Below are 13,906 nucleotides of genomic sequence, written 5' to 3'. Positions count from 1 at the left end.
CGGCATCGAAAGTGGTACTATTCATTTCAGGGACCTCAAAAACTATGGATTCGACACTAATATCGGTCATTTTCGATCACATTTATATATCTCCCCGCCCCCAAGTTGCGTAGGTGAATTTGGATTTAAACAGAATAGGAAATGTCACTGTTCATCTCAGCAACCCCGGAAACTATAGATTTGACATTAATATCGGCCATTTTCAGTCATTTTTATATATCTCTTCCTTTCCAAGTTGCGGGCTTGCATTTGGATTTAAGCGGCATCGGAAATATTACTGTTCATCACAGCAACCCCAAAAATTGTGAATTCGACACTACTATTGGTGATTTTCGATCATTTTTAATAAGTTTGAGCGCCCCCGCCCCTAGCTCACGGCTCTGAATGTGGATTTAAACGGCATTAGAAGTGTCACTGTTCATCTCAGCGACCCCGAAAACTTTGGATTCGACACTAATATCAGTCTTTTTCGATCATTTTTCTATATATCACCTCCTTCCCCATCCCTAAAATTTCGGCGTTGAATTTGTATTTAAACGGCATCGAAAAGTGTCACTTCACCTTAGCGATCCCGAAAACTATGGAGTCGACACTGATATCGGCTATTTTCAATTATTTTTATATATCTGTTCTTCTACCTCCCCCAAGTTGCGGGCCTGCATTTTTATTTAAACAGCATCGAAAGTGTTATTCTACTGTTTATCTCAGCAAACACGAAAACTATGGATTTGACACTAATATCGGTCATTTTTGATCATTTTATGTATCTCCCTCCTCTTCTCCCAAGTTGCAGTGCTGAATTTGAATTTAAGCTTTAAGCTTTTAAAGAAGGAAATGTCACTGTTCATCTCAGCAACTCCGAAAACCATGAGTTCGATACTAAGATCAGTAATTTTCAATATATATCGACACTTCCTTCCTCCAAGTTGCACCTTCAAAGTGAAATGGTAAAATCCATCCCAGGCCCGAACCTCATTTATGTTGAAAATTTTTATCGAGATCAATCTGGTGGCTCAAGAGTTGTTAAGCTACAAATATAGTCACTTTCATTTTATATATGTAGATAAATTGTCGCATCAGAAAACAGGTATTTGTTTACATACAAAATTTATACATAAAGTTTATATTAAAATCTGTATTTGAATATTAAATAATAGTAATTATATGTCTTACAACATGTAATATTGTTAGTGCATGAGTATTAATGAAATTTGCCTACTGTTCTTTCTTTTAAGAAGTAATTTGGTTAAAATTAACAAAATTTCACCAGATCAAAGAGCACATTAAGAACTCAGTTTCATTCAAGACCCTCTTTGTTGCAACAGAAACGCTTCATGATGGTAGATGTGTATGCAATTGTAAAATTTCTGTAATTAATGCACAGCCAGAAGTAAACGATTAAAAGGCACACAAAGGAAATGAGAGCAGACTTAAATTTCAAAAATAGTTACAACTGTTTTATTTTCGAATGCTCCTTTTTTAAATATTCACAATATTGAAATTTCTCAATTTACATTTTTCGCCTTCGACAAAAAAAAAAAAGTCCCATTACTAGTAAATTTAACCTAATACAAAGATTTTTTTTTAATTTTTCCGGAAAGAAACCGGCAAAAACTGTTTTTTACCAGCCGTTTCAAAATTTCCGGAAATTTTACAACACTAGTTGCTATTACTGAGTTAATTGTACATTAGGGTGTACCGAAAAAAACTTTTTCTCGAAATGTTAAGGTGGGTAGTGCGGAAAAGTGGCCATTTGTGACCAAAAAGACGCCAGATTTTTTTCAGATTTTTTGGTGATCGTTTAGGTGGCGCGCATCGACTTTGAAGTTTTGGTTATGCAACCACGCACAACAATTTCACAAAATTATCATTTTGCCTTTTTTTATGTATTTATTTCTACTTTAAAATCGTGTTTCTTTAGTTCGTGGTAAATATATTAAATTTGTGTCTCAGGGAAAGGGTTCTATGTTGTTTATATCGGTGAAGCGTGAAGAAAATAAAAAAAGTAAAGCGACTTTAATGTAGAAAAAAAAAAAAAATACAGCAACAGATTTAGGCGGGGAATGTATTGTGTTATCGTTGTTGGGCAGAGAGAGAGTAGAAGGGGTTGGTAGTGGGAAGCAAACTTTGGTGCTTTCGTAGGGGTTACAAGGGGGTGGGCAGAGAAGTTTGTATGTTTTCAATAAGAGACGCTTAGTCTGACTTGAGCTTTGCGGCTGTCGACTGCTAGTGTTCCGCGTGTGTCGATAATTGAATTGCGTTACCTTTTGTCGTTGTTCAGTGTTCACTGCGCACTTACTACAATTTTGTAATTCTTATAAAGTGGTTTTCCAATGAGTAAGAAGAAAGTGTTGCGTCAGACGGACAAGGATTTGCTATTTGGTTGGCCAGAAGAGCTTCCCGACAATAGACTTCCAAGTTACCGTGATGTTATGAAACATTTCCTCTGGGAAAGAAACCACAGAAAAATGTATTTGGTGAAAATCCTTCCCTCACAGATTTGACGAAGGCTACCGCGAATAAGACGATACAAATCTGGACAAATGCTTCGATTCCTACAGTTTCTTAAAAACTAGTGGTGGACATGATTTTGGATTATAACAAATCTTCAGTGAATTTGCGTAAATCTGCAAAACGTGCTTCGACTCAAGAAAAACTACAACGTTTTAGGGATAATGGACACAAACTCTTTGATATTTATTCGTGCAAGTGTACCGACCCAGAAAAGTTGTGTAACTGTGAAAAGAGTGAAAAAAGTGCCAGAAGCAGAGATACTATTTCTTATGGACCAACGAACGAATAGAAAAATGATAATTGGAAAAGTGGATCCTGAAATGACGAAAATAATTTTTTTAAAAAAGGCTGAAAGAAGGAAGAAGAGGTCTGCATCAGAAAGAAGTATTTCAGATACTAGTATAAAGAGGAGGAGGACCGGATCTCCGGTAAAAGAAGACTCTTCAAGTGCAACTGATATTTTGGAGCAAGTGGTTCGGAGTTTGAGCCAGTGGCATCAGCCTCAAAGGCAGGAAAACCACAGAAACGTCTAGGTCTAAAAGCCGTTGCTTCAGCTGCTTATAGAACAGGGGCTTCGAGGACACAAGTTGCTCTTATAGTATCTGCTACTTTGGAAGATGTGGGAATGATTTCACATGACAACAAAGATAATGTTGTTGATAAAAATAAAGTGGCGCGAGAAATGAAAAAACTTCGAGCTGAAATTGAGTCTACATCAAAACCAGATCAAAAACCTATCAGTGGACTTTACTTTGATGGGCGTAAAGATAAAACTTTAGCAAAGGAGCAAAAAGGAGATCGTTTTTACCGAAAAGATGTCTTTGAAGAACATGTGTGTCTAGTAGAAGAACCAGGGTGTGTTTATTTAGGGCACACAACGCCCTCATCTGGAACTGCCGAGGAGATTAAAAATAGTATTTTTCATTTCATTGTAGATAACAACATTGATTTGTGTGATATACAAGTGAACGGATGTGACGGCACACCGGTAAATACAGAATGGAAAGGTGGAGCCATTCCATTCCTCCTTTAGTGGCGCCATCTAATGTTGTAAATAAGTGGCGAAACGGCAATTCGTTCAAATGAAGAAGACAAACTGCGTGTTGGAGTGGTTTGATTGAAGAAAAAGTCGGCAAACCACTCCAACACGCAGTTTGTCTTCTTCATTTGAACGAATTGCCGTTTCGCCACTTATTTACAACATTAGATGGCGCCACTAAAGGTCCGTCAAAACTCTCAGGACCAATTGGAACAGCCATACAAACCTGTGAAAATCTTCCAATTTGTAAGTTTGAACCTATCACAATCCCCTGGGTGAAAGAAATGTCAGGTATAACATATTTAAGCACAGATCAACAATATCTGTTGGATATCTCTTCAGCTGTTTCGAGCGGCGTTTGTCCTCGCAGTCTAGCGAGGAAAAAGCCTGGGCCACTTGTCCAGTCACGAAGGTTAACGACAGCATGCCGTGTTCTTCGGCTGTATGTAAGCACACCCCACCCCTCTGAACAGCTGCAATTTCTTGCAAGATATATAATGAACGTGCACGCACCCGTGTGGTTTGAGATCAAGAAGAAACCATTGATAACTGATGGAGCCCGACACCTCTGGAATATGATCCACTTGTCCCTATTTCTTCCAGACCACTTGAGAAATCTGACTGATAGCGTCATTCAACAAAATGCATTTTTTGCTCACCCTGAAAATCTTCTGCTGGCTTTAGTAACGGATCAGAATCAAGACATCAGAAGTCTTGGCTGAAGAATTAAGGAAGCAAGAGGATTGACAAAAGGCAAGAGAATACGAACTTTTGTTTTACCAGTCATCAATTTTAATGCAGAGCAATACTATGAGATGATTGATTGGGCTTCATGCTCCCTCCACGAGCTTCCGCTGACCAAGAAGATGACAAATGAAGTAGTAGATGAATACATTAAAAAAAAAGTTAGAATTTCAAGACTTTCCCTGTAGAACGACTTGTGAAAATTGTTACAGAGGCTGCTTCTTCCGTTTTCGGCGCCAGTGCACGTGAGGGCTACATCAAAGCAAAATTGAAATCTAGAGGGCATATGCCGACATTTCAAACAAAAAGTGACTATGAAGTTAAAGGAGAAAACTAAAAGAAAATCCTGGCTAACCTCTTAGTAAACTTCTGTTTACTATGATAATTTGGAGTGGGTGGGTGGGTGGAGCTCGCCCTCCTCGTGGTGAGCTCTGGGTTATTTTTTGAACTCTGAAAGACCGTGTTTTAGTGTTTTATATCAAACAATTATCGAAAAAATTCCAACTGAAAAGAAATTAGAAAAAATCCATAGAAAGAAAGGAATTTTAGCCGAAAATCACTTTTCTAACCAAAAATAATACGTAAATAGCATAGGACCCTCCCTTGAAGCACAAATTTAATATATTTGCCAGGAAAAATGAGAAATTACTTTAACCAACAAATAATCACATAAAATAATCAATTATTAAGAATTTTGTGAAATTGTTGTGCGTGGTTGCGTAACCAAAACTTCAAAGTCGATGCGCGCCACCTAAACAACCTAAAAAAAAAATCTTTAAAAAATCCGGCGTCTTTTTGGTCACAAATGGCCACTTTTCCGCACTACCCACCTTAACATTTCGAAAAAAAGGTTTTTTCGGTACACCCTATTGTACATATTAGTAGAAGAAACTTTTTTTTTTTTTTATTCGATACCTCAGAAACTTCAACGATGTCGTAAAGGATCCATCCGGTTTGCCATACCGACCAGACTGTGTCACGTGATCAAGTCAAAAATCACGTTGCATGCTAAATCGAGTGTGGAGATTCCAAATCCAGATGTGAGATATTTCAAGTACTTAACCAAGTACTAACCCTTGCGTAGGGCGCGCTGGGTAATTCGCAGAAGATGCATATACTTTATCATTATTATTAATTTTACTCAAACCCCTTGACTTGTTCTATCCATATTTACCTTATGTGCTATACATCGTTTTTAAGCTCGTCATTATGTCTTTGCAATCAGCTTTCAATTAGCCATCTTCTTATTATAGTTTTTGAGATATGTGGATGAGTTCATTTTTCTCATTTATTTTCCATTGAGGTTATTGTTCATGCTTCGTGGTTTGTTACTATGTTCCATCCATTTTACGACAATTTTCTTTTGGAATATAGAATTTATAGTCTCTTCTGCATTTGAGCTGAATTTCAGCCATCTCCCTCATTTGGTTTTTTAGATAAGTGAAGGAATTGTTGTTGTTATTATTATTATTATTATTATTATTATTATTATTATTATTATTATTATTATCACTTTTTTTTTTTCATTGACATTAATGTTAATGTTTCTTCCATTTTAGGGCAATTTGCTTTTGGAATATAAAATGTACATAGTCTCTTCTATATTTAAGGTGAATTTCAGCGTTCTTCCCCAAAGTCTGTTCACATTATTGCACCCGGATGAAGATGAGTTTTCATTGAAAATTTTGGGAATCACTATATGACAGACGTATACTAAAATTAGTCCAAATGAGTATTCGTAATCATGCATCAGTTTAGTTTCTTAAGTTGTTATCCCATCAAATTCTTAAAAATTACACGAAAATAGATATTACTCATTGTAATTCTGTATTCAATTAGTCTGTAGCAGAAATTGGCTGATGATTCGTAAATAATTACAAAATAGCATCAACAGATTGGAGATCTTTTTAAGATAACATAATCATTTCATTATTCTATCAGGAATAATAATTTTCGTTTTGACAAACAACAGCTTCTTGACACAGTACAGTTTTAAATACAGATTAACTAAGATGGTATTCCTTTTGTGACATGGTTTCTAAATCGTAGTTCATTGTTAAACTATAAAATATTGGGATGAGATTCTGTTCAAAATTACAGGTTGTTTTGCGAAATAATATGAACATTTAAGTTATCGTTTGTCTTATCATAGCCCAGGATATAGTAGCATAGGGAAAATGCAAATCAAAATGAGTTGCGGGCAAGTGTATATTTGATGATCTCGGCGCAGATTCACAGTGACAGACATCTGGTTAATCTAACAATATTTGCTTAACATACTCTATTTTAACGGCAGTTACTGACGTTTTAATATTTTATTTGTTATTTCAATAATAAACATGCATAATAATCAGATAATTTACTAGGAATTCCGTCTGCATCTACACTTATCCAATGCATGATATGAATGTGTTGTTTGTGAATATATGATTCAAAATCAGGGGTAAAAGTGAGGGGGTACGCGGGTGGCGGCCGTTACCCCACTTCCTAAAAATACTACAATAGCAAAGATAGGCAAGGAGAACGGCGTGACGCCATGCTTCCCCCTACCTTTTTAGATTCACTTTTACCCCTGCTGAAAATACATAACCAATGACAAAATAACACTAAAGCGAAATATACTTTGTAATATTTTGAAGGAAAACAAAACAATATGAAGTAAATCAGTATGAAAATAAGTGAAGCCGTATATACGAGGGGAAGGAGGCCGATAAATACTTAGCCTGACCGAGAACAACTTTGGCTCCAGATACGGAAGATTCAGGCTATTCAACGTATTCTTCTCGAAAGTCAATACACTTGGGATATCATTGCTTCAATTTCTCTAACCCCTTTAGATATATATATATATATATATATATATATATAACGAGCTGCTTGTTATCGCTGGTAAATTTCTGTCTTTTTTTTTTTTTTTTTTTTTTTTTTTTTTTTTTTTTTTTTTTTTTTTTTTTAAAGACTAGGGAAGATATAATAATCAAAGGGCGTGAAGTCTTTGCGAAGATGGTGGTCAATGCACTGAAACCCTAAGTCCTTCAGAAAAGCCATTCTTCCAGCCTTGTGAACGGGAGTATTGTGGAGAAAGAACGCCTCTTTTCAACTTTCACTGACGCTTTTCTTTAATAGTGGTCTTCAACTTAGCTAGAAGACTGTAGTAACACTCTGACGTCATGGTTTGTTTCTTTGAAAGTTAGTGTGATCACAAAACACCATCCTTATCATTGGATATTGAAGCAAGCATCCTGCCTGCGATAACGTTTGCTCTAAAATATCTATGGCCCTGGAGATCCTAAGTAGCGCCATTCGCATGACTGCTATTTGATCTCAGGATCAAAGTAGTGGAACCAATTTTCATCCTGGGTAACAAACCGATTCAAGAGTCACCTGTACAGTTCGTAAAATGCCGCAAAATCAACTGAAGAGACGTCACTCATTTGCGTTTCTCATGGCGTTCAAATGTTTGTACACCCATTTTGCAACAAGCTTGTGTATGTGTATTTGATCATGGATTATTGACCAGACATGTCTTTGAATATGTGCAAGGTCTCACCTGTTGCTTGAAGTGAAATTTGTTGCTCAGAATCAGGTCATGAATCTGATCCACCTTTTCCAGAGTTGACACTGACACAGGCCTGTCACATCTTTCATCATCCTACTAAAATATCACCTCGCTTCAAGTTTGAACATCATTTCTTCACAGTGGAGTATAAAGGACAGTACACCCAGTGTCTAGCATGCAGCCTGGATATCCTTCGGCGATTTCTGCCGCATGAAGAATTTCATCGCACCTCACAACTCCTGTAAAGAATGTCTGCAATCAATGGCCTATAAAGAAGAAACCATTAATGTTACGATCATCCCAGTTGGCACTTAAACAAAAGAGCAGTGTTCCAAATGCAATGCATGATTTCAGGATAGCATGTGCGGAAAGAGGTCGAATCAAGAACTTAACAGCCCTCTCTCCCTCGTGAAATAAATAATTACATTATAAATATTAAATAAAGAAGTATACTATGATATATATATATATATACAAATGAAATTACGATAAAAATGAAAATGACATTCTTAGAATTATAATAATAAAATATGCTATGCTTTTTATACATTGAAAATTATTCATGTCTTCTCGTTGTTGAAGTGATTGATTCACCTGTGTTCAAAGCATATTAAATATTATTTCTGAAATACGTCAGTTTTCTTCCTCTTCTTATTTTGCATATGTGATATAATGCAAGTAATGTTACCTACTACTTTACCTGTTAGTACAGTGAAATAGAGGTCATCCTAGATATAAAAAAGAACAAAACGAAACTTGCTGGAATGTGCAGTACTTACTTGTGATGTATTTCTCACAAACAAACAAACTAACAAAAAAAAAAAAAAAAAAAAAAAAAAAAAAAAAAAAAAAGAAAAACTCAGAGAATCCAGTTGGAGCTTTCGGAAATTGACGTCATCAATGTGGCTGTTGTCAGCAATTATAGGATAATCTTTGAGCTAATTAATATAACTTTACACAGAGTAGCAATAGAAACATGATTGATGTACCAAATCCAAAGGAATTAATTGCACGATGTGTAGAATGAAGTGTTCTATTACAAATTTTGACGTTGTGGTAACAGTTTATTTAAAAACTTTAAAATATCACCAAAAGTATTTCTTTATCATTGAACATAAGAGAGTTAACTTTAATTTATATATTGAAATATGTGAATATTTGATGGCTACATTTTATTGGACTCAATACATCGATACGATTGAGATTGTGCGAATGCTAGTGAAAGCAGAGAGAAGAAGAAAGATACCTGCATCTACACCATGTTCAACTGATACTTCAATCTTTCGTGCAACAGGCCAGCTCAGTTGACATTTACCTTTATCAAATGTTGAAATTTCAATCTACATTGCCCAAACATAAATTCCAGAAGTTTGTTGTAAAAGCTTTGTTTCCACCATCAGACAAAGTGAGAAGTTTTGGTGAGAAATGTGGAGGAGTGACCTGTAATTAATCAGGTGTGATAAAGCGAGTGAGTGCTATGAAGAGTAGCGGTGGCGTGACGTGAAGATTTGAAGACAAGGAATTTCACTTTCCATTATTACTACATCGGTGCACTCCAAGCCTGGTTTTTCAAAAATAGTGGAAGCAATAGACAAACTCACTGGGTGTGGCTAAAAGCTTGTATTCTTCTTGACTTATGTGCAGAACACACATCATAAATATATTTTCTTGAGCAGCTAGATGTTTTTATTTATGAGTGTAAACATGTGATTTCTATACACCCTGTCCATATGAAACAATGTTCGTTATCTACGTCTTGATAATACCGACAGCAGTTAGTTCCTGTAATTCAACGTTTAATAAATTTTTTTAAACGATCTATAAGAATTTAAAGAAGTGAAAGTGAGTACCTTTGAGTTTATTGAAGCGAACTTTATTTTTATGTATATATTTTTTTCTTCGTTTCAGAATTTGTGGCGAAGCTATCAGAGTTAGATCTTTCCTCTAAATCAAAAAGAATTAAAAGATTGAAGAAGAAGACAATTCGAGATTTGAATGAAGCTGTGGAGAAGAAAATTTCAATATTTGAAAACAGAACCGCAATTACAGTTGTTGGTAAGTGTTTTCTATATATATATATATATATATATATATATATATATATATATATATATATATAAGGACATTTTTTTTTAATCGTATTAATTGAGTGGCAATGAGTTGATGTACTTTACTGAAATAAGCAGTCTTCGACTAAAGATTAACTATAATATAGTGTGTTTGAAAAAGAACTCCCTAGTTTTAATGTGTCCTAGAATCTGTACAAAGTGACATACACTATTCTATTTGTGGTGTTTGATTCATCAACTCTCCAAGTTTGGCTCCTCTGCAGTTGGCAGGTCTGCTTGACCTTGAGACGGCACCAGTGCTGTTTGTTTCCCCTCTGTTTCCCCAGTTCAGTCCAGGCAGGCGTGGTCATACCTTGGCCACCACGAAGCCTAAACTTAACCCCACTGGACTTTTTCTTTTGGGGCCACATAAAAAATGTTGTGTACAGTGAAAAGATCAGAGACATCAATCGTTTACGGGAAAGAATCGTCGCGACAGTTGGGACAGTTACACCTGAAATGTTGGTAAATACTTGGCGAAAAGTGGAATATCGTCTCGGCGCGTGCAGGGCCACAAATGGATCCTACGTTGAAGTCTATCAACATTAAACAAAACTTGAAGGAATTCTCTCTCATGATATGTACTCATTGGTGAAGGTTTTCATTCATTTCCCAATTAAATTTATACTTAAAACTAGGGAGTTCTTTTTCAAATATCCTATAGTCTTACCTGTGAGGATAGGAACTTAGTCGCAGAGGCACCAGAAACTAACAGACTTGCTAAGTTTGGAAGGACATTATGTTTTGGGATTTTGTATGTTTTTTCCCACTCCCTCAGCAAGGATTTTTGAACAGTTCAGAGGATCAGTACTCTGCAAATAGTAGAAATAATAATAATAATAATAATAATAATAATAATAATAATAATAATAATAATAATAATAATAAAGTAGATACTTTTGATGATGAACGGGAGAAGAGTTGATTTGAGTTTAACGTCCTTTTCAGCAGCGAGGCTATATGAGACGGGACCTACTCATTAACGCGGAATCCGAACCACATGAGCTTCGGCTGGGAATCGAACCCGGGTCTCCCACGCCATGAAGGGGAGAAGAAAAGACTACAATTGTAGTTCGTAAAGATTTGAAAACTGAACCGATATTTGCTGAAACGGTGTGGTATAAGTCGTTTATGTGGGAAAAATCGACAAGGGGTAGTTTACTTGGGAGTGTGTTTTTGGACATTTTTTTCGAAAATGACTCAGGAGATTTTGTTCATATTTCGTAATTTTTTTTTATTAATAACCTGACAATAGGACATAACTCATTTGTGTTGAAAAAATATATGAGGAATAGTGTATAGAGGGGTGTTTTTTCCGAGGATTTTCTTAGAAACAACACAGGAATATTATAAATAAATACTTCATTTACAACCTACTTGATTTGGCATAACTCGTCCTGAGTAGACCGCGGTGGCTCAGTGGTAGAGTATTCAACTCTGGTGCATGGGATCCTTGGTTCGATCTCAGTTCCGTGTGCGTGGGTTTTCTCGGGGTTCTCCCGTTTCCTCCCACTTTCTTCATTCCACCATTTCATTCATCACTCATCATCACCGTCTCCTTTAGCCTAACCGGCATAACTGTGGGACGTAAAACTCAAAGATTTCATTTCATTTTTCGATCTCAGTTCGCGCCAAGTGAACTTTGTGGTGGAGAAACACCATGTTCGTGGTTTTTTTAAGGGTTTTCCCATTTTCTGCATCCCACCATTTCGTTCATTTCTCATCATCACCGTCTCCTTTAGCCTAGCCGACATTATCATGGGACGTTAAACTTAAAGATACCATTTTTTTATTTGTCCTGAAAAAATATACAAAGGGTAGTTTACTCTTTAGGGTGAGTTTTTCCGGACAATTTTATTAAAAACGATTCAGGTGATTTTGCTAATTTTTATAAATAAATATTGCATTAACAACTTTAATTTTGCTTAAAATACTCCTTACGAAAAAAATTCACAAGGGGTAATAAAACAACTCGGGCAATTTTGTTCATATTTCATAAATAAATATTTCATTAGTATTCCAATAATAAATAACTTCCATAAGAATATCCTTATGGGGTACTTTTCTTCACGGTTTTGTGAGATACGGCTTGTGCGATTTTGTTATTTTATATACAAATAATTCATTAATAACCCTAACAAATGGCATACGTTATTTTCTTACGGATAAATCTATAACTGGTAGTTTACTGTTGTGGATGTGGTTTCTTTGGGCGAAACAAAATGCCTTATAATTTTGTTCGTATTTCACAAGAAAATGTTTCATTAATAACTGTAGCACAACGTAATTTAGTTTAAGAAATTGGAGCTGGAAAGTTTAGTGATGTGGCTCGTGCCTTCGATTTCAGAGAAATTGTTCTCTATCCGAAGTCTGGACTCTTTGATTACAAAGGCGAAGAGTCTACCGACTTATCCACAGAGGATAACCGATAGAAATACGTTGTATTGATCTTGCATGCTTACGAATATTTTAACAGTCGCCTCATAAGAACAGAAAGTTATACAAGTGCATTCGTGAAATCACTGTAGAGTTATACATATCATTAAAAGAAATGGACAATTTCAAAAGACTTCAGAGGACAGAAGATGTGATTTAGTCCAAATTAGTTCACTGAATGAGAAATGCTGCGACTTAATTTAATTTGCATATCAATAAAAGAAGTAAATCAAGTTATGAATCATTTGAGTTCACTGTGGCTCTGAACCTGTATGTACACAGAAAATACTTGCGTTCATGTTTCGTGGGTTTGCAATGTATGAGAAAAGATCTCCTAGATAATTTGAGATACGTCACTATGAAGTTCACACGATTTGTGGAATTCTTGCTTCTAATTCATTTGTTTATTTATTTTTGGTTTGAACCAATTAGGTTTATTATTTTTTGAAATGGTCTAAACAATCCAACCCTGTTGTTAATTCAAGATTAGTCTTATGTTACAGAATTACAATAAAATGGTGATAGGATTAAAATGGTATGCTTAATTATCATATGCTAAAATAAAATGCAGGTTAAAACCTCTATTTAAAATAATCCGCATAATTTACACATCCCGATTTGTTAGTGGCCAAAATAGATTTAAAAAGTACGTAAATTACGCGAGCAAATATGGTATTAGGTTGGAAATTGGCAGGCAGTTTGATTAAAGTTCACATTCGTCACGTTAGACATTGTCTTTAATTTTGGTGAAAGAAGTGTAGTCAGTGTTACAAAAATACCGTTTTTAATAACGTCCACAAAGGAGAAACGAGGAGAAATCTGTTACTGCCACCATGTTTGTATGCGCTAAACGGAAGACTCCGACTGAGTCTCATAGATGTTCATGGTAGTAACAGAGAACATTATAGACGAGCAGAAGGTCATCCTTAAGAAGGGTATGACTTGGTATAGTGACAGGCGCTGAATCAGGATTTTCTTTTACACTCCCAGAGCAAAGCAGTTCAGTATTGTATGAACACATTCCGACATCCTACTAAGAAATCCACCCACCATGAAAACTACTGACAGTGTTTTGAGAGCTACAAGACAATCTCTTTATTTCGTTCTGCCCACATGCAACCATCTACGTAACACATGCACAAAGTGCGTGTACCCTTCGTAAAAACTTCCCCGAAAAACATGCTTTAAATGTCAAACTCCTTTACGACATCGCACGTTCTTATGTCACTCAACACGCTTGGACCAAAATTGCACAATTTCGGTGGGAGATGTTCCGTTATACAAGCGCCTAACCTATCTCCTTCAGATTTTCGCCTCTTTGGTGCTTTAAAACGATTTGTAAACTGTTAGAAATTTGATGGCTGAAGTAGTTCAAGCTGTGTTTACAGGTCCGAATTTATTCAGAAAACGGACTTTTATGAACAAGGTAAGATTAAACAAACACACGATAGAAGAAATTGTTCTTAGCATTAAAAAATAGGAAGAACATATAGTTTCTCTCTCTCT

At 35.7% G+C, this 13,906-nt stretch overlaps 1 protein-coding gene across 3 annotated transcripts in view; it reads left to right on the top strand.

Annotated features, from left to right (window-relative positions):
* Window positions 1-13,906, top strand: part of LOC145690714 (uncharacterized) — a 163,465-nt gene that overhangs the window by 68,904 nt on the left and 80,655 nt on the right. For all 3 annotated transcript variants that reach the window (XM_081765882.1, XM_081765883.1, XM_081765885.1), the window contains exon 8: window positions 9,765-9,911. In XM_081765882.1, the coding sequence (XP_081622008.1) occupies window positions 9,765-9,911 (147 nt within the window). The remainder of the gene's footprint in view (window positions 1-9,764; window positions 9,912-13,906) is intronic.

The sequence above is a fragment of the Thermobia domestica genome, chromosome 7 (genome assembly GCF_964235325.1).
Source record: "Thermobia domestica chromosome 7, izTheDome1.hap1.1, whole genome shotgun sequence".
Lineage (NCBI taxonomy): Eukaryota > Metazoa > Arthropoda > Insecta > Zygentoma > Lepismatidae > Thermobia > Thermobia domestica.
Note: the sequence above shows the minus strand (reverse complement) of the source record. Positions and strands in the feature narration are given on the sequence as shown.